The sequence below is a fragment of the Apis cerana genome, linkage group LG10, assembly GCF_029169275.1.
Source record: "Apis cerana isolate GH-2021 linkage group LG10, AcerK_1.0, whole genome shotgun sequence".
In the NCBI taxonomy this organism is placed as follows: Eukaryota; Metazoa; Arthropoda; class Insecta; order Hymenoptera; family Apidae; genus Apis; species Apis cerana.
In genome coordinates this window covers 9,396,367-9,422,690 of record NC_083861.1, presented here as the reverse complement: position 1 = coordinate 9,422,690, position 26,324 = coordinate 9,396,367, and the positions used below count along the sequence as shown (strand labels likewise).

The 26,324-nt window shown below is 48.1% G+C and overlaps 1 protein-coding gene across 25 annotated transcripts in view; it reads right to left on the bottom strand.

The window, feature by feature from the left end:
- The window catches only part of LOC107999499 (four and a half LIM domains protein 2), a 67,413-nt gene that overhangs the window by 1,362 nt on the left and 39,727 nt on the right, over window positions 1-26,324 (bottom strand). For 15 of the 25 annotated variants that reach the window (XM_062080156.1, XM_062080162.1, XM_062080165.1 and 12 more), the window contains 6 exons: window positions 21,644-21,818; window positions 20,938-21,171; window positions 20,635-20,844; window positions 7,393-7,593; window positions 6,207-6,381; window positions 237-406 (listed from right to left, as the gene is read on the bottom strand). In XM_062080156.1, the coding sequence (XP_061936140.1) occupies window positions 237-406; window positions 6,207-6,381; window positions 7,393-7,593; window positions 20,635-20,844; window positions 20,938-21,171; window positions 21,644-21,818 (1,165 nt within the window). Of the gene's footprint in view, window positions 1-236; window positions 407-3,876; window positions 4,572-6,206; window positions 6,382-7,392; window positions 7,594-8,061; window positions 8,337-8,777; window positions 10,944-11,770; window positions 14,358-20,634; window positions 20,845-20,937; window positions 21,172-21,643; window positions 21,819-21,891; window positions 22,154-24,700; window positions 25,532-26,324 lie in introns of those variants that run through there. The other 10 variants (XM_062080150.1, XM_062080149.1, XM_062080148.1 and 7 more) reach the window with 9 other exon arrangements.

Here is a 26,324-nt window from a genome sequence, read left to right as displayed (position 1 = left end):
AAACGATAAAACCTCTTTCCATCTTTGTCTTTATCTCTTCCTTCCTTTCCAGGGAACGGAAATTTTCCTCTCCGATTATCGATTTAAAGCCACTTTGCATTGTTCGAAAAGGGGAAGGATCGCGTTTCGTCGAGTCATCGCGAAGCAATTTTCTCTCTCAACGTCTCTACGCGCTCACGTTCGATTTAAAATAATCGAAAACACGAGATATGGAAAATCTACGCTCGTTCTCTCACCTTGTTGCACTTAACGCATCGAGTGGCAAACTTGTCCTCGTAGCAAGCGGCGCAATAGATCTCTTGCTCGCGCGGGATGAAGCTCTTAGTCCCGATCGGGTTCTTGCATACCACGCAGCAGAAGCACTTCTCGTGCCACTGCCTGGTCTTGTACTCCATCTTCTTCGTACCTGGAAAGATGCAAAAAAACCCTTTTTTCTTTAAAACTTCCAAAACTTTCCCTCCAATATCGATCGACGCGCGTAATTCCACGCGTTGCTTGCAATTGCACGCTACTTGAAGGAGGGGGAGTGGAATATTTTCCGAAGGAAAGAGACGAGCGACGCGTTTTGCGCTTACACGATCGCGTGCGGCGCCTCGCGAGCTCGCGTGTCGCGCTCGAGCTAATTCTCGACGGATGAATTTTCCCTCGGCAATAAAGGAAGGATATTTCCTCCTCCTCGAGCAAGGAAAGCCAATCTTCTCGATTCGAAACTTAAACCGGTTTCGAATTTCGTCTTTCGCGTTCCAACGGACAATAATCCTTTACGGAGCCTCTCCTTGGCCGTGTTATCGGGTTGGGAGAAGCCATTTCGACCGAGTTTCGTGACTCTGTACCGTTCGTGTGTCTCCACGCGATAGAGATAGGATAGAAAGTTCAGGTGGAAAAAGTCGCTTAAAACCGGAAGATCCCCGGCGTAGATAGGTGTCATCTCCTGCAATGCGGTTTTTAAAGTTTCCTATGCCTAGACTTTCTAGTCACGGCCGCTAATAACCTACATAGAACGGCTCGTTGCGCTCGTAGCTCGATTCCACTCGCTTCTCGCGCCTTTTCCATTTAAGCAACGATTCTCTTACTTTGCTCCCCTCGATCCCTACGATCTTCGTGGGCGTTCCACGCATTTCTTTCATTGAAACTCCTTCCTCTTTTCTTGCGCGCCGCCGTCAAGGTCAAAGTTAACGATGACTCGCTATTCCGAAAGGTGATCTAATAGAACTGACCGGTTAAATAACGTTATCCAACGTGTTTCGTACTGAGTCATCGATTCTTTTTTTCTTTTTCCTCCTTAACAAAATTTTCTCGATCCTTCTTTTCCTTTTTTCCATCGAAAATGATTTTGTAGAATTTCTACGATTTCTAGGAATATTCGTTCGATACGGGATTACAGATCAAGGGAATCAACGAGCGATAAAAAGATTTGCATATCTGTTTCACCGTCTGTTGCTGGCAATCTCGATGGATCAACGCTTTATCATCCACTGGGAGGCATTGATAAATGAATCCGATCGCGGGCCGATCAGTCACCGCGAATTAGCCTGTCCCTCGTAACACGCTCTCCTGCCGAGATCCTTCTCGTTTATCTGAATCCCCGATCTAAATACATGGATACCACGCTCGCATATCTAATTTGCGCACGGGAGGAAGTACAAACGTTGAATCGGGTTGCAACATGTTTCTCCAATTTTCTTTTCTTGCAACAACATGAAATACAATAGAGTAGGGAGATAACTAATCGTCCGAGACAGCCGTTGTATTCAACTAACTCGTGAAAACTATGGAAAACTATCCGTCCACCAGAACGAATCGTTCTTTCTTCAAACCGCCGTGATATTTAGTAAAATTTGTATGACGAAATCTACGATCTTTTTCTTCCTCTCTCGAACGAGGAAGTCGACTCGAATCCTCCCGCTTCCCTTTAGGGAAACGCTCAATTTTCGACCAAATGGCGGATTCCAATGGTCCACCGTGAGTCAGGACGAGGCTCGTGACGTCACTTCGTAGCAATACCTCCGTATATGTATAAAGTCTGATGGTCCAAGGCCGGCGATGTGGTAATCTCGCGTTACGCGCGTCGCCTTACCTCTTTTCCTTCGACCATTCTCCACGCTCTCTCCATCGTAGGCATAATAACCGAGTTCTCTATCTATTACGATTCACCATAAATCGTAACCTCTCTTCTCGATCCACGGTTTTCCTTCCTCCGCAATTTTTTCCCAACAGGTTCGTGTTTCGATCCCCAAGATCATCTTCGAAGGGGAATCGAACGGGGATCGTCCCCTCGGGTTTTGCGCGGCAAGGCTTCGAGGAATCCGTCGAGGGCCGCGATTCTTGGCCACGTCGAGTCTAAATATAAGCACGATCTAAGGCGACCAATCCTGGATGGAACGGAATTTCGTGAAATTCGACGCGAGAACGAAACGAAATTCCTCCTCCTCCTGTTGAACGCAACAATTAACGCGGGAGCCGCATTTTTTAAATCGCACGCGACGAAAAAGTTGTTCGGCCTTCGAATCGCTCCTTTCTTTTTCCCGGCCGAGGAAAAAGCGAACTCGAATTTCCACTTTTTCTCGCTCGAGGAAAATTGAAATTGCCGGAAATCGAGAGAAGTGGAAAAAAAACGGAAAGAGGAGATGATAATTCGTACGATTTACTACGACGCACGAATATCAGCGCAATATCTAGGAAGATCTGACATTGGCTCGAGTGACATCATCCGTATTAATAAAAATTCTTATCCGCTCAGTTTTTTAATTTCCTTTCCTTTTTTTCTTTTTTTCTTTCTTTCTTTCTTTTCTTTTTTTATTTCCTCGACCCGCATATAACTCGCGATCGAAACGGAGGAGGCGGAGGGGAATCGGGCATCTCATTATTCGAGTTTTCGGTCGGAAATACGAACACGACGAGGATAAACGCGAGGCGAGTGACATCATTATTTAATCGCATCGCAGCGGATTCCAGGCTGTTTTGCAACCGAGCAAACAAAAATATTGCGCTACACGCACAGGAGGGATGCCCCGTTTCATTAGGCGGATTTGCATTGCGAATTTTCCGCAATACCAGTGTAAACACTCGTGACGCGATTCGAAGAGGGGGAGGAGAAGGAGGAGAAAACGAATGGAACGAAATTAAACGGGTTACCGAGAAGACTCGTTAACGTGTATCACGTGTGTCGTCGTTGTGTAGCCGGAAGTATCGGCCACGCTTTTATTATAATCCTACGACGCATTCGATCGCGTTGCTTCGAGCAACGCGTAAATCATAAATCTCGAGTCCGCGATTAACATAAGAGACCTGTCCGTTCGCCTCTCTCCATCGCGTGATTATCTCTCTTCTCTAAACACACCGGCGGCTCGCTCCAACGTGTTTCTTTCTTTACATTATCGATGTCTCGTTCGACTCTCGTTTCACGATCGATGCGTTGAAATATCTCCCATTTGCGACGTTTATTACCCATTTATTTAACTTCACGGGTTTCACTTCAGAAAATTCGTTGCCACGAAACACGACGAATAAATCCTAGCGCGCAAGATCACGAATTATTATATTATTTTCCTTTTGCTTCAATCGTCTCTCGAAGATCGAAGCTATACATTTCCTCCCCTTCGAATTTCCTCTTATTTCTCTTTCTCTTCCCTTTCTCTCTCTCGCGATCGAGTTTATCGCCGATTGCGCGACGTCGACCCACGATCGGCGTGCCGATGCCGACCTTAAGCGAAACTTTGAGAACGGGACCTTATCCGCCGCCCCCGCGTTATCCAAGAGAAGTTTTGCAACCGCCTCCCCAACACCGATCCGGAATACTGCGAGAGATTTATCGATTTTTCTAATCTTATATTAATAATAATAACAAGGAGTATTTCCTCGAGTATTTCTCGTCACCTGGATCCGCCTTTTTCGGGTCGCCAAGCTGGCAATCCTTGCCGAGGCAGCACCTGAACTTGGGGTCACCCTCCATCGGGAACATGCTGAATATCGCGACATCCTCGTCCTTCTCTTTCGCTCTCCTTATCCTCTCCTCGCCCACCGTCTTGGTCTGCAGGTGAAGCTTGCTCGACAATCGTTCGCTCAACGCGTCTGTGGCCATTTCTGTCTCACCCTTTCCGACTCTCAACCACTAAAACCTCGATGCTAAATTTCGAAACGACCAACTTTTGGATTCCACGGACGCTCCAAGAAAGATCGTTACTCGAAACTGTACTATGCTGTGGCGCATCAAGAACTACTTGATCGAATCGTTCGCTCACGCCATCCTCCTCGAATTAGGTAGAAACGATCGATGAACGGGGAGGAAAGAAGATTTCCCAGTTTGTTTTATCGGGGATCGATCGAGAGGGTGAGAAAAAAAGCGAGAGGGCGACTCGATATTATATACACGCTCGAACACACTTGGGCGAGGCGAAAGAAGAAGAAATCGGCCGATCGTGCGATTGGCCCGGAGTCTTGCGAGCCACTGAAGCAGCCGAAGCCCGCTGGACTCGCCGTGCACACCGCGAGCACGCGCAACGTGTATTCTACTCCTCTGATAACTTCGCCTTTCCGCTCCACCAGACCCACTCTCTCTCTTTCTCTCCGCCATCCTGGAACGCATCCGCGAATATTTATATATTTACGTGCCGGCTCCGCGAAAACCAGCTCCTCCTCGAGATTTCGAGATCTCGATTCGAGGAACCCCCCACATCGATCGATTATAGGCGGATTTAATTTTCCAAATCCTCCGTGACGTGAAAATTGTAATTATAAAATTTCTCTAGATTGAACTCTTGGCTCGATCGCGAGGGAAGAATCGTATTGTTTATTTTTCAGGTTTGAAGTTTCGATTCGATGATATTTCTCTGATTAAACGGTATGCATCGAGGGGGATAATTGATACATCCATCGATTATGACGATCGCTTTACAACGAAGAGAGATTCCTCGTATCGAGCTCCTCTGCGGCTTGATTACGCCGCGAAGCGATGATTAGAAGGCGAGTGATTACTAAGACGGAGAAGTTAGAATTCCGTAGACGACGAGGATTATCTTTTTAACGGCTGTACAAAGGGTACTAATCGTTCGTGATTCATCGAAAGAATCGCGGCGACGACACGTTCCTCGATAAGAGGATCCTCGAGCGGCCACAAAATCCGCTCATAGCTCGCGTCGTATCTCTTTCAATCTGCAATTTTCATCCTCCCCCATCTTCGATCGAAGATTCCCTTGTAAATGAATATTCCTCGTCTCGATCGATGATACGCGTTTGCATAATCGTTCCGAAAGTGAATGCGGAATACGTGGATCGAACATCCATTTCCACGTTTTACTTTTTCTCTCTCTCTCAAGATTTAACGAGTCGATTAACTCTCCCACGCGAGTCGAAACCAGAATGTACCGTAAATCGACTCGAATCCGTCCTCGTAAGCTCTTCTTAGAATCTCCTCTGACGATAATGTGGAAGAGCACACGATTCGCTATTCGTATTCACTGGAATCTCCCATTTTACCGCGGTAATTCAACGTCTCGTTTATCTCGACTCGCGCGTACTTGACCGAATTACCTCGGGCCCGGCAATTTCTCGCCGGAAGTAGCTGCCCTCGAGCCTTTTTCTCGCCGAAAAAAGAGAGAAAGGGAATAAAAGTTGGGCTTAAAAGAGGCGCGGATCGAAAAGTGAATCGGCTCGGAGGCTCTGCTACCTCGTCGTTCCAATTAAGTTGGAAAGTGGCCTGGAACATGGCCGCGGAGGTGAATCACGCGCGTTAATATGGGTCGCGGCACATAGCGCGCCGTCTGCCGTTCCTCTCCAAGGTTGCACGGATAAACGCGTATCTCCCCTCGAAACGATCCTTATCGTTGGAGATGATATTTCGATTAGAGGAGGAGGGGAGAGCGCGTACGTTCGTTTCTGGCGATAATTGGGCCGAGAAGGCCCGAGGAAGGCCGAGCCTTGACTCGGTTCCCTTAACGAGAGTTCGTGATCAGTTCTCCTCGTATTCGGCGAGGATCAGTGATTCATCGTTCACGATCGGGAACAGGTGGTTGGTGGCTTCGTTTCGATCGAGTCCAGACAGTGTTCTCTCGTTCGTGGCCGTGGGGGGTTATTTCGGGAGAAAAGCGGGATCGTATTTTTAACCGAGAGTCGCTCGAGAGTTTTTTGGAACGAAGCTCGCGACAGGACAGAGGTCCCGCTATTTTTGCTCGCAAAAATAGGAGGAAAGGAGGTTTCGTATTACGTACCGGCACGGAAGATCTCGCCGCATCCATCGCAACGGCTGGCGAATTGGGCGTCGTAACAATTCCCGCAGTAGATCTTGTCCACCTTGCTACCGAACTGTTTGTCCACCAAGGACACCCTGCACCTGTTGCACAGGAAACAGGCCTCGTGCCAATGCTTATCCTTGTACGACAAATCCTGCAAACGAGACGTTCCTTCTCACGGGATTATCCTTCGATCGAGCGCATTCGAAACGAATGCGATGGAATGCGATGGAATGGGGGAGGGAAGAAGGAAGAGGGGGAGGGGGATTTATCGATTACTCGACGTCGCTTAAAGGAAACGAAATTACGCCGTGCCGTCTACCTCTTGCAATCCACTTCCTGTAATTTCGACGCGGCGAGACGCGGAGTATAAAGTTCGAATTCGAAATTGTAAACATTCGTTTCGACCGCGATTAAACGCGTTTATTTGTATACGAACGCGTAATACGAATACGCGTGTTTTCATTCGAATTAATAACAATGGCGTACTCGTCGGCCTCTAAGCGTCGATAATCGCGTTCATTCGCGTTACTCGAGTCGAGGAGACGACACGCGACGCACGTCTCGTCCGTGAAAGCAAATTTTCTTTAAAATCAATTTCTTTTTTGGAGGGGAGGGGGCGTAAAAAGAAATTTACGCGTACATTTCCAACTGGATTTCTGGCTTCCCTCTAAACAACAAGAAATAACAACGACAGGAGGCAAGGAGAGAAACGGAAATAATCTCCACGAAGCCGATACGGGCACCTGCATCATCGTTTCTATTTCTAGGAATGAGTAAGTCAACGCCCATGCTCGTATCGCCACCTCGTCGTTACACGCGAACTGATAATTACCGATTTTTGCGCGACACTCTCGGAAATTCCTCGAAAAGATCTCTCTCTCTCTCTCTCTCTCGACCTTTCTCGCGCCGAAGAAGCCGAACCGATCGATCAACCAGTGCCGTGTGCCGCGAATCTAAATTTAGGGGAAAACTAGATTCGTTTTCTGCTCTCGTTTGGATCGTATCCAAATTCACGAATCGTCGTCGTCTCGCGAAAGATCTATTTCCATCGGGCGCGTTAACGATACGACGTAACTGAGAAAATTAAGGGGAAAAATGGACGATTTCGAACGATGGACGGGGAAGGAATTATCGAGTCGTGGAGGAGTAAAGTGTATCGTACCTTGGAATCGATACCGATGATTTTGTTGCACTCCTCGCACCCATTCGCGAATACGCTCTCGTAGCACTTGATGCAGTAAGGGTGCTCGTCCCTCAGCACGTAGCGTTGCCCGGTCAAAGACTCGTCGCACTGCCAGCAACAGAAGTGGCCGCTGTGCCAATCCTTGCTCATCGCCTTCGTGTACTCGCCACTGAAAATCAACTGGAAAGGAAAAAAGAAGAAAGCGGACAATTTAGAATACGATGGAAACTCTTTCAAACCGGACTTCTCCTCCCGGAATGCTTCTCGTTAGACCCGATCCCCCGATTAATAATAAAAGAGAATCGATTCGAAAACGACGCGTCTCTTCCGCGACAATTTTTTCTTTTTTCTTTTTGGCAACGATTAAACGTAGGACGACAATCTCTCGCTTCGAATTCGAATTCGAGCAAGGAGAAGAGAAGCGCGACGATCTTTTAGCATCTTTTTCAACACGATCTCGTGCGTGGCGAGATATACGATTTCCAAGATACGCTCCTCTCACAGCATCGTTTTTTTCACAGCGTGTGTTTTCGTCTCACCAAATTACCACCGCAAAGTTCCTCGCAATCTCTCTCTTTCTCTTTTTTTTCTCGTCGCCGCAGTGTCTTGCGTACAAGGTGTTTCGATAGATTTGCTGGTAATATGTACCTTGGTTGAGTGCTGTTGTATGTGCTGGCTGAGTATTTTTTGTACGGGAGAGCATATAATATATATATATATATATACGTAGTATGGCGTATAATAAAGAAAATGCTTCGTGTATCGTTTCAAGCAGCCCCTCTCGATCGAGAGGATCTCGCGTCGCGTAGATCTTTGCTCCTGTGAGAGAAGCCTCCCCTCGGGGGGCGAGAAGTTGGTCACCCCACGATCTTTAGTTTCGCGATTTTTTCCCCCACTTACTTTGAAATATTTCCCGAAACTCCTCGCCTTCGCTTATTTTCGAAGAATTGGAGAGAAATGGGCGAGATCGAAAATAATAATGGTCGGGGAAGAGGGGTTATAAATCGAAGTGAAAAATTTTGGCGAACGAATTTTCATTTATCGGGATGGAGAAGAAAGTAGGTCGAACGCGAGGAGACAAATAAAGCTCGCGGCCAAAACAGTTTGTTTTTCGCGTTTTCCATTCCATCGATTCCTTTTCTATTCGTATTCGTTTCACCGTGCAACGGGAGATAACAAAAAAAAAAAGAGGAGGATCTCTTTCACTCGTTAAAAGTATCAGCGGCTAAGGGTGACGCGACCAACGCCTCGCTCGACGAGAGTTGCGATCGTGGATGAGAAGAAGAAGAAGAAGAAGAGGAAGAGGGGTGTCGTGAGAAAACGTGATCGGGCCGATCCGAGTGAGATCTGCAGCCAGCACATACTCTTCGATGGCGTGGTGATTGTTCTGCGTGCTGTCGACCTCGGTGATCGTGACCTCCGCGTTCTGATCGTGGCTCTCCCTGCGCTTCGTCGTCTTCTTCACTTTGCGAACCTTACGCTCGGTGGTCGTGTACACTACACTGTCTACGTCCGCCATCGCTGTGCTTTAATTCGAGCTTGTTCCGCGCGCGATGCCGCGAAGGATATACGGTCTCGGCTACTTGCGTTCCACGGGGAAACGAGGAGCGAGATGAGAGAAAAACCGGAGGGAATTCCGGAACGTCCAGAGGGAAAAGATGACGAGAAGAGGAGGAGGAAGAGGAAGAAGAAGAAGAAGAAAAGATGAAGAAGGCTCGATGATAGAGGAGAGAGAGAGAGAGGGGTTGATCGGTAAGCTGTATGGGAAATACGAGACAGGAGCGTGGCTTCGGAGTGTTTCCGCGTGTACCCAGCAGCTTTCGAGCTTGCAAACTGACTGAAATCTAGGATCGGCGCGCTCCGGGCGTCATCATATCGGGACGCTATTTTCGGCGTCCCGACGACTCCAGAAACTCGCCGCGCGCGTCCGCCACCCTCTCTCCACCACCCTCCTCCTCCACATCTGTTTTCTTCTTCTCTTCTCTTCTCTGCGTCTCATCCTCCTCAACCTCCTCCTACTCCTTCCTCCTCTTCTCGATGCAGTGTGCCGGGTGCAACTTTTCTACGACACCCCTCTTTCTCTCACGCCCTCCCTCTCGCCTCTCCTTTCTCCTTGCCATTCCATTCGTCTCGTTACCGGGTTACAGGTTAAATCCCCGACTTCCCTCCCCTCCCTATTTCTTTTCACTTCTTTTCTCTCCTCACGTTTTTTCATCTATCCCCCGATCAACATATATTTCTGGACTCCTTTAACGAGAGAATTCTTCTTTTTTCCCCCCCCAGGTTTTTGACGAGGAATTGCGAACTCCAAGATCCTCTTTCACAGATTGCTTCTCCCCTCTTCGAATCGCGAGAATAAAATTCACGGTCGCGATAAAATTTTTAAGATCGAGAGCGAACAAACGATCGATCGTGTAGCGTATAATAGTCGGGTGGTTGCTTCGTAATCGATGGAAGCAAATCAATTTTCACCCGAAAGGTGGTGAGATCTCGATTACGACCACTCGAGAACGGTTATGGAATTTGGCACGCGTGACTCTGGATATACCGTCTACGGTTTGTAGTACATAGAGTCGTTTCTAAAATATAATCAGAGATCGATTCGGGAGGGAGAGAGATGGACGGCGCGTCACCGGCACGCGATCGACCATCGATTCCGAGAAAACATCGAAGTGACGACAGGATTGATCCCGTGCCAAACAGGTGGTTCCTCGTTGACGTTGGGGAGGTGTGGGGCGGGGCGAGACAGGGAGAAATAGAAGCGGGGAAAAATAGAGAAGAAATGCACATTTCGTTGTAATTGGGTCGGAATGTTTCGCACATCACCAATACGTCGGTCCCCGCCCACGTTACGCGCCGCGTTCTAACCGTGGTTCCTTTTGCAAACGATCGTGAAATCATCCGCGTATTTCGGTTTCCCCGATAAACCCACGATAGCGGAGAATCGCGAGTGTCGCGTTCCTCGCTAACGTAATCGCTCGATTTCACGGGTAAAATCGCGTCCCTCCATCGGGGAGATATTCGAGGAACGCCGGCCGCTTTATAAATAGCCTGGGAAATGAAAATCGGCCGCGACAGGAGGACGTGATCGCCCACGCGGTTTGGGAATCGCGGCGGCCGGTAACATAATATCGGTCGAGGGGTCCGGAAGAGGGCCGATTAAAAATATAACACGCGGTGAAAAATCGGGTCGACCAAAATTAGTGGACTACTACCGGCCACTACTACTACCACTGCGAGATCTCTCGCAGTGCTCGGTACATTGCGAAGTCGAGTTCGGGAAAGGAAAATGTCCTGTTCGAGTAGCACCATCGATTTTAACGTACGATCCATAGAACGATCGTCGTCCCCCCTCGTAAAGAAACTCGCGAACGAGAGAAGAATTCTCTCGGAAAAGACAGCTCGAACTCGATCGCTCGATGCTAGCGGGGAAAGAAAACTCGAGCGAAAAATTGTCGCGTCGCGAACACGCGATATATGTATATATATATATATATATATGTACACGATACATATACATATATATACACGATATTATTTGCAAGCGGAGATTGATATTTTGGGAGACCCCACGCGAGGCACACGGCACCAATGAACGAACCAACGCCACCGCGAGTGTTTCACACCGTCGCGAATATCGGGAATATCGCCTTCGTTTCCACGCCCCCGTCGCATTTCTTCCTCCCCTTCCCTCTCCCTGCTTCCCTTCGGCCAGCGAGTGAGTTATTATTCCAAGCGTTTCCCAACTTCTTTGGAAACAACAATAGCGGCGGGTCCCCGGCTCTCGGCATTGGCCTCGGTGAGAGAGTCGAGGCTGCGAAACGTTGCGCAACGCGTCGTGCCGTACCGTTTTTTCCTTCCTCCTTGCGCTTTCTCCCCTTCTGCTCTCTGTCTCGTTCTCTCTTCTCTTCTCGCGGAATAAAATTCGATACCGATCTCGCCGATCTCGCGTCGTTTGTCCCGCGGCCAAAAACCGATTCGACCCGGATCCAAGTCGGATATCTGACGAACGATATATTCGAGGAATTCGGAGATCTAGGCAAGCGTGTCTCTCGATTCATCTCTCGAGTCTACCACGATAATTTTACCCGCGAGAGGACCTCCTTTATTAAAGAAACGCGCGGTTTTCTTGGAGAAAATGACGGAGTTTAAGGAGGAGGAATCGATCCTTTGGTTACACCTGAGGGAGGGAGGGGAGGGGGTTCGATCGATGGCGAGCACGGATTCGAAATGCGTGTGCGTGCGTGTAGTAGAGTATTTGGAGTTGTTGGCAAGTAAGGGAGTAAATAATTGGGTGTAAACTAACGAGTGTATCCGGAGAGAGAGAGGGGAGGAGCTTTTGATGTGCGTCATTTACCCAGAAAGCTTTGTTTCGATCGGGATCCGGTATCGAGTATTGTATCGGCCCGGTTCCCGCACTCACATCCTCCGCGTCCCAATACTCTTCGTCCTCGAACGAGGACAAGGACTTGTATCCCTTCCCCCTCCACCGCTTCTCGCTCTCCGAGTCCGACAGGATATTCTTGATCCTCTCGTAATCCTCCTCGTCCGCCTCCTCGAAACTGGATATTTTCAATAGACGCGCCTCGTCATCCTTGGATCCCTCCACGGAGGGGATCGCGTTAGTCATCGAGAAGTCGTCCAACCCGGCCTCGTCCCTGGAACCGAATCTTCTATTCTTAAAGAACGATCCTCCGCCACGATCCCTATCCAGTTCCTTGGACGCTTCGAACGAGCCCGCACCACCCGCCATTAGCTCCTCCTCCTCCTTCTCTTCTTTCTCGAAGCTCGTCTGCACGGACACGCTTCTCCCGCTCTGCGATCTGGACGAGAACGTCGCGGGGCTGTCTCGAGGGGGCGAGGTATTGGTCCATTCGTCTCTCGTCGTGGCTCGTACGGAGGTGTCCGACTTCCACCTCTCGGGTTCGCGACACCTCCTGGACGCCTTCGCCCTGGCCGTCAGATTTTCCGCGGACTTGCTCACCTCCGCGTTCTTGGATCTCAACCTGCTCGGTTTCCTCACTATCGTGCTCGACGACTTTATCCTCTTCCTTTGACTCGCCACCGCCCTGTTCCCCGGGGACTCGCCCTCGACCTCGGCCGCGTCCCAAATCCTCCTCTCGAGGACCGTCCTCGAAACCGTCCCCCTTCCCTGCTCCTCGTTGTAATCGGACTCGTCCACCGAGGAGACCAGCTCGGAACGAGTCTTGCATCGGGCTTGCTCGACGATCGGGATCGACTCGAAGGACCTCATGGTGGGTGCTTCGTTTCCCGAATCGTTGTCGAACGACGTGCCCACGTCGCTCGAGGCACCGGAGCTGGACGCCTCGTCGTCGTCGTCGTCGTCGTCGTCGTCTTCGTCCTCCTCGTCCTCGTCGCGAGGGATAGGAGTCGGCACTCTGACGTATCTCTCCGGCTCAGCCGCGATCACGGACAACGGCCGATCCCTCGAGCTACTTTCGACCCGCCAGTTATCAGCCTCGTGACACGTCCCCTCGGTCGCTCGCTCGCACAGGTAGTCGAAGTCGGGGCTGAACCTGGAATCGGGGGTACGCCTGGAGGGGAGCGCGGCAAACTCTCGGCCGCCGCACACGGAGAGCGAGTTGTAGTCGAAGCTGGCGTCCAAGGAGCGTAGCTCGGTCCTGATGCGAAGGCTGTACTCGTGCAGGTTCTCCAACTTGCGCTTGGCGTCGGGGGGCAAGTTGGCGTCGCTCGAGTGGCTGAAGCTGCATATGGAGTCGTGAGTGGTGCTCCTGTTATCGTTGGCCTGCTCGTGGTACGAGAGACACGGAGTGGCCGGTTGATTGATCGTGATCACCACGCCGTCCGCGACGTGGCGAAGGCAGGCCAGCAACTCCAACACCCCGACGCATCCGATCAGTATCGACATCATCAGGCCCATCTCGAAACAATTGTCATCGAGGGACGATCACCTGGCCTCGTGTATATATATATATATATATGTGTGTGTAATATATATATATTACATGACCAATTCGTCTGGACTCGACACGTCACAGATAGGATCGGCCGAGGTTGTCATTCCTCTCCTCGATCGCGACGTTGAGAGCATTTACGTGGTAGAAGGAATCCAGGCTCGATTCACAGGAGAATGGCGGTTGGGGACGCGTAGCGGAGATCCTCGAGCTCGAGGAGGGTGGTAGGGAATCTCGGTGGCGCGCGGTTCAGATCCATGAATACGAGGAGGAGTGTGTAAGCCCGCACCGTTGGTGGATCCTGTTCGTGACGTCAGCCTCGGGTGAGAAACGAGTTGCAGGGGGGCGCAGGCGGCGGCAGCAGCACCCACGCAGCCGGAGCACGGCGCGAAACGGTACACCGTGTGCTGCGATCACGCGGTTATCGGTTTATCCATGCGGCCGGATGGCGGCCAGAGAACTGTTTTATTTTCCGCGGCAAACCGTTGAGACCGGGGCAAACTGGTGGCCGTTATGCCGACGTAACGAGTTTCGACTCGACGAGGAGCGGACCGTGGCTAAGGCTAAAGTTAGCTCGAATGTCCCTGGACCACCGAATCTCTGTCCTTAATGGCTCCGTAACGCGTCGCGATCGATCACTCGAGATAATTAACGGAACCCGATTTGCCAATCGTTCCTCCTCCTTCTCTTTCCCCTCGTCTTCGTCGGAGAGAGGAGGAGGGTCGATTAATCGCGATCGATGCCGAGCACTAATGACCCAATCGCGTCGCATCCCTCCCCAATCGCGTCTCGATGATCGTTCTGCGTCGTACGAGAAGGGAAACGTTTGCCAGCTCTCCTAGTAGCGTTCGCGAACCATTCCGCTCGCTTGGCGCTCGCGCATGGCCCAAGAAAAATATCGACGACATTTTAATTACACCGAAATGTCTTCCAAGTGTTTTTCTCAGGGTGGAAGTAGCGGTAAAAAAGAAAAAAGAAACAATAAAAGCTGAGCAATGCGTGCCCGATACGTGGCTGTGGGAATATCGAATACGTCGAACACCGCTTCGTTCCCCTTCCTTTTCTAAACTCGTTGTCGGGGCAAGGGGGAGGGAAAGTTGCGGGGTTCAAGTTCGATCCTGGCCCCGACCTTGGAAGAGTCGAAGCATCGATCGATTCGACCGGAACAACTCCTCCTCCTCTCCTCGCTCGACGGTGCTCGACGGTGGAAATTCCGTGATGTTTGCGTGGCCGAGATGCGCGGCCGAATTTCTCGCGTTACTCGAACGATTTTATTTCGGTTACCTCATCGGTTACGGATCAACCAGCCGAGAGCCGATCTTCGATATATACTTTTTGCGCGCGGTACGACGCCTCTTTGGCCGGCTTCCAGATATCGAAACGCTTATCGATGTCTATATTCGCTGTAATCCCATTCTTCCTCCTTTCCTAAAATCTTTTTCACCTTTATCTTTTACCTTTACGACTGTTGAGACTGTTCAGAGATCGCGTCAGAGATCGCACCGATATCCAAATAGGTTTCGAGGTTGTTCTCGGTGACAATAGTCGACGCATATTGATTTAATTGAAGTCGATCGATTTAATTATACGAATAATTTAATAACTTTGTCGCACGAGTAATATTTCGGGACGATAAAAGAAGAAATTATTTTATGTATCCTCTTTAGCAAGATTTATAGGGTTCGATTAATCGTCCATTCGACAAATATCAGTTGCGGTGTCGTTTATTTCTTTCGACAAGATTCGAAGGAATCTCGTTTGGCTTACCTTTACTTCTAAATTAGAATCCCGCGAAATGAGATCTTTGCCCTCCGCGCGATATTTATCTCGCGATTGGACTTGGAGCGAGATTCCTCCTCGTTCGTATAATTCGCATAATTAATCGCATGGTCAACCGAGTTGAATGAATGGGGCGAACGAAATAAAAGCGGATGGTCGTCTCCTCTATGAAACGGAAGGATTCCGAGATCTCGCGAATCCAACTGATCCCCGATCGCGTATCGTTCCATCCGGCGCCTAAAATAAACGATATCGACAACTTGTTGGAATGCGAATTAAAATAAAGTTTCCCCTCCAAACTGAAATTCGCTAAACTTCCAGAAATATTCGCCGGATCTTTCTTCTGCAAAAAAAACATTGTAACCACGTTTATCCTTGCTTAATGGAAAATATCGATATTTAGCATTTTCTTTCTTTTCTTCTTTCCTTTAGGGATCAGGGTTCTTTTTTAGGGATTTAAAAGTTTATTTATCTATCTCTGATATCTCAAAATGGAGAATAAGGAGAGTCGAAATCGTTTCTTTCGCTAGACTCTGTACTCGTAAATTTTTGCAAGGATCGCGAGGATCAATTAAAGGGGAGAATTAAATTTATGAAAAGTTGAAAAGAATCGGTCGGCGAGATGGACTCGGTGAAACTGCGATCGATGCACTCGCGAGATGGGGAGGTCGCGCGATATTCCACGGTCTCGGCGAAGGGTCTCTCGAAATGAGTCCGACCCGATTGCCACGAAAAGCCGGTTCCTCTGGAGGGAAACGGAACAATGCCAATGTTATTTCGGTCGATGATCGAACGAACGTGCGTGCCACGGTCGGAGAAAAGCGTGCCACCGGATCTCTCCCTCTGCGAACTCCGTTTTCGCGAGCCAACCGAATTAGACACCCTGTTCCCAGAATGACCTTTCCCTCCGTTCCACCTGGTGCCAGGTGTGTGCATGGCGTGCGCTTCTGCGGCCCACCTTTTTAACCCTTTCTCCCTCGACCCCCAGACTTCGTGCTCTTTTCTCCAATTTCTCCACTCACCAGACTCCTAATAAATAATTAAACCTTTCGATTCGAAATGATGCAACGCCTGTTCCACATCCTCCAGTCGATCAAATACTTTATCAGGATCAAGGTAACGATGAAAATTGGCCAAAATCGGACAATTCCATCCTTTCCCTCGGCTATTTCACGTCGAAACGGCGCCACTCCGTTCACAGGAGACGAGGAGGCATCCTTCTTTCGATAATGACTCATTAACCGAGAATAACCAAGGCTGTGTTAACACGGTGTTTGCTTTCCATGGGAACTGAAGAGAACCTCGCATCCTGTCGATTTTCGACCAACGGTGCGGATTATTATCGATTATTCGACGTTTGGTCGAACGGACAGAGAGAATTCGAAGTTCTTCTTCTTCTCCTTCTTCTTCTTCTTCAACTATTTTCCACGAGTGGACCCGGTGACCCGAATTCGCCCCATTCATCCTCAACAACACGGTTGCAACAGCGTCGCGCGCTATTTTCGAAATCAGTCTCGTACCAGTCTAATTCGATCGATTGGAACGGTTACCTTCTGGCGCTTACATTCTAAAAATTTTATCCCTCCCGAGAATAATCATATATCGTAATGGAAACGAATTCCTGTCTGTCGAAACATTCCCTTTCTTCTTTTCCTTCTTTCTTCCGTCGAAATATCACACGACAAGAAGGAAGAAGCGAGTGTAATATATTTTTAGAGTGTCGCTTTCGATCGTCGAAACTCCGCTCGCTCTGGTATCGTTGGAAATTTCCTCGGTTCTTCGCCCGATTTTATGACATTGCGATATTTATCATCGTGTGCCGTCGTTCCTCGATCCCGATACGATATAAATCACTGTCCGTAACGCGATACGTCACCTCCCTCCCTCCTTGCGAGGAGAGATTGCGAAAGGACGCGTGAAATACAAAATTGTACTTTGTCCAATGGAGCAGGGATCGTCGTCGTTTTCGTTCTCGAAAGGAGGATTCGAGGAGGAAGAAGCGGCGATAGGAAGCGCGAGCTTGTAGGAGAGACGGAGGTGGATTTTTGCGCAGCAGAAGACGCGAACCGCAACGCTCTCGAAATAGACGGACGCGTTGTTGTCGCGGCATTTTACGATCGCTCACCGGTTCCTCGCCGTTGCGTCACCGTTACGCCACGCTTTATCTTATAAAGACCGTTTGTTTCCCCGCACGAGGGTCAGAACGTATACCGAAATGATGGGCGGAAGAGCGAGCGAAGCTCAGCTCCTCTCGTAAATATTTACCAGTGGCTCGATCCTTGCTCAAATTCGAACGAACGGTATATTTCGTGTATCGTGTTGTATTGGGAGTTACTGATTGATTCGAACGTGATTAATTCTCTCTCTCTCTTTTCTTCTGTCGTATTTTATTGGGGACTGGAAAAGAGAGAGAGAGAGAGAGAGGGAAAGAGTCTTTTTGGGAGGGATATTTGTCTTCGGTGGTTGGGTGTGCGGCTCTTCTCGGCTTCACTTACCCAAACTTCGAGACCACCTTTTTACTCGCCGACGCGGGAAAAGATTGGAAAGAAACGATTGGAGAAAAATCCGGGCCGGATATTCGTACTCGCGCTCGAGACGGACACTTTTCGGGCGAGGTCTGCTCGTGCGAACGTGGAGGTTTTCCTCGCGGGTTGGCCCTTTCGTTAGCCTCCAATTGACTGACTCTAATAAAAGACGGGGACGGGTTCTCGGGTGTCTGGACAGAGAGACGGTGGAGAGATCGTGGTGGGAGCTTCGACAAGAAATCAAAATAGATTACCGACCGGCCGCGGGTACGATTAAACGTCGGGTTTCCGGTTGGAAGAAAACCAATTCAGACGTGTTACGAGATAGGGGGGGGCTCGATAACAAATTGTGGCAGCTGAGCTTTCCCAGCTCTCTTCCTCGAATCCGAACGAAACCGATCCTTCTCCCTCCTCGTTTCGTCTTAACTTATTAACTTTTCGAAAAGATGGAAGAATTTGAGGAAGATCTTTTCAACTCGAAGTAGGATAAGAAACGAAGAGGATCGATGCTGAAGAGGGCGAGAGAAAGAGAGGAAAAAGTTATTAGTCGCGGAATGATAAAAAAGGCCTTGGCCAATTCGATGTTCCCGAGGAACGATTTCCATTGCGCGTTGGCCACGATGACATACGCGCTCGTAGGATGTGCGGCTTCTATCCTACACGATTCCTATTTCCGTCCGTGTCTAAATAAAGCCGAAAGCGGCCCAGTTCCCGCGCGATGCAACGCGAGACAACGCATCGCCGCCGCGATTGGGCCACGATTAATACCATTATGCCCCAGATATTTTCGGCTTGTTTACGATTTAATAAGATTTCGCGTTTACGAAAAATGGCGAGAGAGGGAAATTTCGAACGAGTCGCGAAATTGCTCGAAATTGCGTAAGAATCGGTGAATCGTATCGAGTTTTATTTCGAAGAGGATGTATATAAATATATATATATATATATTTATTTGAGCCACCGTTGATCTCGTCAATGTCGATGGTAAATCGTTCGTAAAGCTCAAAAAACGTGCTGGTCGCGTTGTAGTTTAGTTTAGTAATAGTAGTAGTAGTAGCAGTAGTAGTAGTAATGGTAGAAGACCGGCTCAAGCTTGGCACGAACCATGCGCGATTTATGCGCACCTTGACAGCTGACTGTGCATTTGGGTCACCGGTGAGATTTCAGGTTTTCTTAATACGAAAGCAATGCCGTCGATGCGATAAAAATGCCCGGCCGAATGACGAGAAGTGCCTACTTACTGCGAAACAGCAGTAAGGAGCTCTTTCATTGCCGTATCATAACCATAAATGGGAAAACGAATTGCCGCGTTTGGTTATACGCCATACTTATTTAAAACAGTTAACGGTTATACGCTATCGGCTAATACGAAAACTAATAAGAATTGTAAATTATTTTTTCATTTTCTGGGATGAGAGTTGATATTTTTTTCGTTTTCTTTTCTTTCTTTCTTTCTTTCTTTTTTTTTTGTCCCATTCTTCGGGGACACGCCACGGAATTATCATTCTAGCTTCGTTCCCCTCGTTATCGATTCGTTTCCGAATAAATTTGCAACGTTAATAACGTGAGCGGGATCGAAACTAAATGTCAATATTAAAAATACAAATAATTGTTACTTAAGTCCGGAATAGATGATTCGCGTCAAAACTCGCACATCTAAATTCTTTTATACGTAAAAGATTGGTATTATTAATAAATTTTTGAAAGAGAAACGATGAAAGTGTGTTTAATTGATATTTCGTATCTGGCGTATACTTACGCGCCAACAGTAAGAGAGACGAGGAGAGAACATAGTGGGAGAAGGACAGAGATAGGATAAAAATATTGAAATCAACGCCATCTTCAGTGTGCCGCAAATGAAACTCAATACAGAAGGACAGAAAATAATAAGAAAAGGATAGAGATAGTCTAAGAATTGATCGGTAGCGCCATCTCTTAATTTTCAGTGGCACTACTTTGCGCATAAGGTAAAGTAGAATAAGAATTTGATATCAGTGCCATCTGTTGAGTGTTGAACGAAATATATACTCGAAATAATTTATAAAAATATCCCAAAGATGGCATTGATGGTCAATTCTTACTCTCTATCTTTCTCTTTCTATTTTCTGTCCTTCTATATTGAGTTTCATTTGCGGCACTCTGAAGATGGCGCTGATTTCAATATTTTTATCCTATCTCTGTCCTTCTTTCACTATTCGCTCTCCTTGTCTACAACACACGTTCGATCGAAGTATCTCCTAAACTAACGATTTTTTGATTTTCGTATACAAAAATATATGAATTTTACGAATTAAGTGATAATTTATATATATTAAAGAGTTTTAACATAGAATTAAGTCTTAATTTTAACTGTTATTGAAATTATTATCCTTTTCTACACAAAAACGATGATATAGATACTTGTGTAATTAAACTACGGTAACGTCGTGACAAGTCAAATACAACTATAGACAAAGAAAGCAAATAGTATAAGAATGATGAAGATAAGATAAAAATTTTAAAAAATTTGTATTATCTCCAAATTTCAATTTTTGCTATAAATTAAAACGATTCAAAATAACTAGATACCATAAGAATTGATCGTTAACGCCATCTTTTGTATTTTAACGACAGGTTTCTAAAGATTTTTAAGAGATGGCGCCAATCATCAATTCTTGCTCTACCTTATCCTACTTTCAAAGAAATATCTTTGATGCTCGAGAGATGGCGTTAGTGATCAATTCTCAGACTATCTCTATCCTTTTCTTACTATTTTCTGTCCTTCTTCTATTGAGTTTCATTTGCGGCACTCTGGAGATGGCGCTGATTTCAATATTTTTATCCTATCTCCATCTTTCTCCCACTATCTACTTTCTTTGTCATACTTACCATATACAGTCTAGATGCTTTATCTTTTTTCTTTCTTTTTTCTCGATTTAAACGTTGCCATTAATTACAGCCGAAGATATAATCAGAGATGAGAGAAAAAGAAACATACTCACCTCGTCGCAAGCCGCGCACCTTGGTTTCAATTGTTCGGCATAATGTCTTTCACAGAATAGCGTGTCGTCGTGTACGCAATAAGCAAGATCGACGAGAAGTTCCTTACACTCGGTGCAACGAAAGCACGCAGGATGGTATAAAAGACCCAATTTGCTCGCAGATACGGCAAGGGTGCCGTATTTCAATGGCGTGTGACACGCACCGCAATCCTACAAACACATCAAATCGCACTGTGCAATTTGTTTATTTAAAATATAAGGTACAAACAATTGCAAGCGTAGATATTTATCGACGAAACTTACAACATCTCTTTCAAGCACTTCCTGTACGCTTCCGATATCCAACGCGATCTCGTTCCTTGCCGCCATAAAATCGTCAGCACTGCTGGCATGTTTCGGATTCAAGTGGCGACAATAAGCTCTGGCTAAGTCCTGCTTAGGCAGCTGAAATGCCAATTGTCGATCCCTGTATCGTTCTCCGGGCGTACCTAACCTAGGCACGGATTTTTCCGGTAGCATGGAAAAGTATTCCTCCACCTGTGGCAACGAAGAAAACCAAGGCCTATATATAGCGCCATCTAGCCAAAATATTGGGAATATATTGTTTCTTAAATGCGCGCGTCGAGCAAGAAAAATATATGATAAATGCGAGTGGGTAACGGACACGGGAAGCGTGCACGATAAAGCATCCGTCGATAAAGACCAGTTCTCGTTAATTTATGCCTTGTACTTTGGAAAATATCGAAAACTGGAAGTTCGCCAAACATGCATACACGCATAACGCGTACAAATCGAAATATATAAACGCGGATGCATAACGCCACACGCGTTCACGAGTATCGTGTAATAATGTCTCGTTATTAGAAATATTTCGACGTTGAATCGTATCTTTTTCACGTAATCGACCGAATAACTTCTCGACAGTCGTCGAATTTCACAATGACGCGATGATAGTTTGTTGATACAACGGCCGGTTAAAACGATATCGAACAGAAAAACGATCACCCACCTTGTGAGCTGGTAGACCAGGAGGAGCCCAGGCGAGGCCTTTCCCCCTAGGGTCGAAAGTAGCCGGACACGAAGATTCCTCGCCTTTCAGGCCCAAACGAGACCTGACCGACACCCATTCCTCGTGGCACACATCGTGCGCCTCACGGGGACACTTGCAACTGGTGCAGTTCTTTCTGAAAAGGAGGAAAGAATCTCTTGAGAGAAGTGAGGTTAGCTTTGAAAAGTCGTGCATCATTCATGATATACTCGTGGAATTTTTTCGTGGTATCGTGCAACGAGATTAATGTTTCTCTCTCGTTTAGGAAACTGCCTTTAGTTTCTCTGTATTTGGCTGTATATACGAAACGGGCATCGATATATATTCGAACGTATATATTAAGTCCTAGGATGCCACGCTTAAATATTTGTCTCGGCTCTTTCATTAACTCCGGATACGCCTCGATGTCCCGATAGAACGTTTAATCCAGTTTTATTGCGTTCGAACGTAAAGCGTTTCCTGCCCGATCGTCTAATTAATGCAAACATCTGTGCCCTTCTTTCTCATTTTTCTTTTTTTCTATTTTTTTTTTTTTTTTTTTCTCCTCCTTTTCAAATGATGTCCTCGTTTCTTATTTCTCCGAGTAAGTAAGTCGTCGGCTAGTTCAGTACTCCGTAATCGCCTTTCAACGTCGTGACACGATTTTTTAAACCGCGTAAAAAGCCAAACAATTTTAATCCCATTACAGAAAGGAAAGGAGGGGAGGAAAAAAAAAAAAGACAAGACTCGGGAAAAGTTCGCCTCGAATCTATCCATCCACGTTTCGATTCGAGTCTCGAAAATGGAGGGGGGGAGAAAGTCTCGATTCCGCCCACGCGTAACACACCGCTAATGGCCGGATCGAACGTCGATCGTATATAATCAAGGGGATGCATTTGCCCCGGTTCGTGGTATTCATCGCCTTTCTACCGCACCCTTCCGGATATGTCAACCGCAAGGTCGTCGCGGTGCTAATACTGGCCTGCCTATTCTTCCTCTCTTTATTCGACCTCGATTGGACGACGATAACGAAACTCTTATCTAGCACGATGTTTGGACGGACGTGAAGAGGAAAGGAAAGGTAAAAAAAAAAAAGAAAAAAGAAAGGAGAGACGAAAGGAGAGACACGATTGGCTCGTAAATTTATTAAATCCGATTTACGAGGACCAGACGAGCGGAGAGGGGAACAGAATTGGAACATAGGCGAGGACCAACGAGGAGAAGGAGGAACAGGAGGAGGAGGAGAGCTCGTTAAATTTAACAGTGGCGGCGGACGCATTAATGGGCCGCCATAAAATCGGGCTTCATAGAAGCGCGATTTCGAGACATTCGGGACGCGGACGCAATTTGACACCTTATTTTCGTCGATCGTCGAGCAGAACCAGAACCTCGAAAAATATTATATCCTCCATTTAATCCGTTTCGCGATTCCTCCTCGCGAATGGACAAAGCACAACCGCGAAGCAACTTGACTTTCCGAAAAAGAATTCGGCCGAAGGCGGAGCAGAAGTGAAGCTTTTCATGTGTTTTCGTTGCCTCGTTTTTTTCGCCGCGCGGATTATTAATTCGCGGTTGGCGAAAAGAGAGCTTTCAACGGTAAAAAGGAATTGCTGGCGAGAAGGAGAACGGTAAGGATGGTTCGATAGTGGACGCGGATCCGGCGGCTGGATTTGCAAATTAACGTTGACGCCTCGTTAACTTGGCCAACGTGAAACGTAATACTCGCATGTGGGCCATAATTCATTCGAGTTCACGGTCCCAGACCCGTTTCCACTCGACACGCTCGTTTTCCCTTTGCCCACGTGAACGTCCCCTCCCCGCTGACGCGCGATTGCGATCGCGATACGGGGATAAAAAGGCTTTCACAGTATCGTCTGCCTCGGATCGATGCCTTTGGACATCGAACGACGGAAAATAACGTCCTCCCTCCGATTCCAACCAATTGCTGGGCCTCCCTCCAATTAAATCTCGTTGTCGAATCGTCGACAAACGGCTCCCCGTTTAATAAAGCGAGCAGACATCAAAGACCGGATCCGCTCGTCTCGGAAATTTCGACTGGCGAAAAATCGGCCAGCGTAAAAAAAAAAAAAAAAATCAAACCGAATAAATTCACGCGTGTGCGCGACTATTTGCGTCCTTTCCGCCAACCAAGACGTTATAACGCGCGATTAATCCCCTGGACGATATATAAACCGAGCGATTTGTCCCGACATTCCACGATGGGTGGTATACACGCGTAACGCTTGTAAGCGGCCCTGTTCGAGCGGAATTTGAAGAAGAAAAAGAGAGAGAAAGAGAGAGAGAGAGTCGAGGTCGACTTATATTAATGCGCGCTCGTCGCGAGAAAAGAAAATTGCCCTCGTATCGTCGTCGTGTCGGATTTATTATTGTCCTGGTCGGGGGAGGACGAGGGGATACACGGTCTGCGTTAAACGACGCTAATTCGACTCGCGTTCGACCTCTCGATCGAAGGAGTAGCGCGCTGTTTCGCATCGCACTGTGCGCGTCAACGAGAGAGAAGGTGAAATTTTTCGAAAAACAAAAAAATCGAAAGATCACGATGATCCGGTCAGCAGTCGCAGATACGGGCCGCAAAATGGGCGACCATCGGCAGAAACTTTGTCCGCCGGTTAATTATATTTACGCTGCGCCCCCGCCGCCAATGGATCCGTGGAATTTTAATCAGACGCGAACTTTTATCGAGTAAACACGTTGCCTTGGAATTGTTAGACCGTCCGTGAAAGAACGTGTTACGCTCGTAAACGATCTATCAGCCGTGGCACGTGTCTCTGGCAAGGAGCAAATATTATTAACATCGTTAGACGCGACGTGGCCGAGGGACTCATCCCTTCGAGAGAGAGAGAGAGAGAGGGAAGGTCGAGAATTTGGAGTCGTCGGGCGAAACGTGAAACCTCGATTCTCTTTCCGAAACATCTGGATAAATCGAGGACTGGGAACAGGTTTGGATATATACCTACGTGCATGAAATCCATTCGCGGCAAACCCGTTTCCAGAAACCAAGTTTGCTCGGTCAATTACCTAACTATCAGCTCGAACAGCTCGAACTGGTCGAACACCTTACAGTACAGGTGCAACACCCTGACGCAGGCCCACTTCATGCCCGGCCAGGGTGCCAGGCTGAGATCGAGCCCGTCCTCCAGTGGGCACTTGCCGATCGCGAGGCCCCGCTTCAGCTCGGCGCCGGATATCGTCGGGAAACGATTCCTCCGATCCAGCATAGGGTTCCTCCTGTTGCGCGGCGCCGCGTCCACCCCGCCAGGGATCAACCCCCGCTTGATCTCGGCACCGGACAGGGTCGGATACCTGTCGCGACGATCCAACGACGCGGATTTCCTGTACAAATCCTTCTCGGGGACCGAGGGGCACCTGGCCCGCATCGTCGAGTCCCGAGACGGAGGGCTGATGGGCCGTTTCTTGGGCTCGGGAATCCTCACCCTGATCCCTTGGGGCTCCGCGCCCGGCGAGGGGACGCAGGACACCCTCACCTCCATCTTGGGCCCCTCCTGGCTCGGCCCTTTCGGACTCATCCTCGACCCCGAGCTCGAGAGCAACGTAGGCGTCGTGTGACGCCTCTGAAGTTTGTCGTTCAGGATTGGTCGTTGGATGCCTCTCCACCTTGGATCTTCATCGTGTCCGTATCTTTCTCTCGAGTTTCTCGAGCGACTGCCACTTGTTCTCTCGACGCGTTATTCGTATCGAATCCTCTTCTCGCGTATCTCGACGATCGGATCGGAACGCCCCTATTCTTCGCTCGTCGCGTCCACGGGACTGGGCTTTCGTCCCGCGAGTCGTCGAGAGGAAAGACGCGGGGAAAACGGTGGAGCAATTTCTGGAAAATCACGCACCAAGCTACTTTCACCGGGCAAAAAAGTTAATCGAACGACCGACCGAAAGCGGCGTCGATGGTCGAACGTGTTCCCTCCCTCCCTCAGCGAGGAGCGCTCCTCGCTTCGAGCGCCAGTCCATTCTTTCTCCTCCTCTCTACCCCTCGCAGGAAAAAAGAAAAAGGGCTTGGACCGAATCGAAATAGAAGAGAGAGAGAGAGGACGAAGATCCCGCCTCGTGACGAGAACGGAGCGTGTTGGACAGTTGGGAAAATGACAGGACGAGTTTATAATTCGACTCGAACGGATGGTCGATGGTTTGTTTTATCGTCGGGCCGAACGCTCGGCTGTCGCCAGAAAAATTATTACGCCTAGACGCGAACGGACAGGCAGGCGGCACGGGCAGAAGCGTACCCGCTCGAATTTATTTTCATTGCGGAAATCGCCACGGTTCACGAAGTCGCGCGGTTATTTATAGGGAGGATCATCCTCCGGGATGAACGCGCGGATGATCTGCTGCTGAGAAAAAGGAGGGTTGCGCGCGTCAAAAGTCGTTATTCCGTCGAACGGGTCCATAGGGATCGACGAACCATTCTAATCGAACGATTCATCTCCGATAAAGAAGAAATCTCCGTGAAGAATATTCCCCCTTCCACCGTGCTCTCTCAAGGTGTTGTTGCGTTACACGAATAAAGAAAATGGTAATCGTAGCGAGAACAACGACGATGACGACGTTAATCACTCTCCACTGATTACCTGTCCGATATAGAATTTCACGGCCGTTCCAAATCTAATAAAAATCGAGACGATATACACAC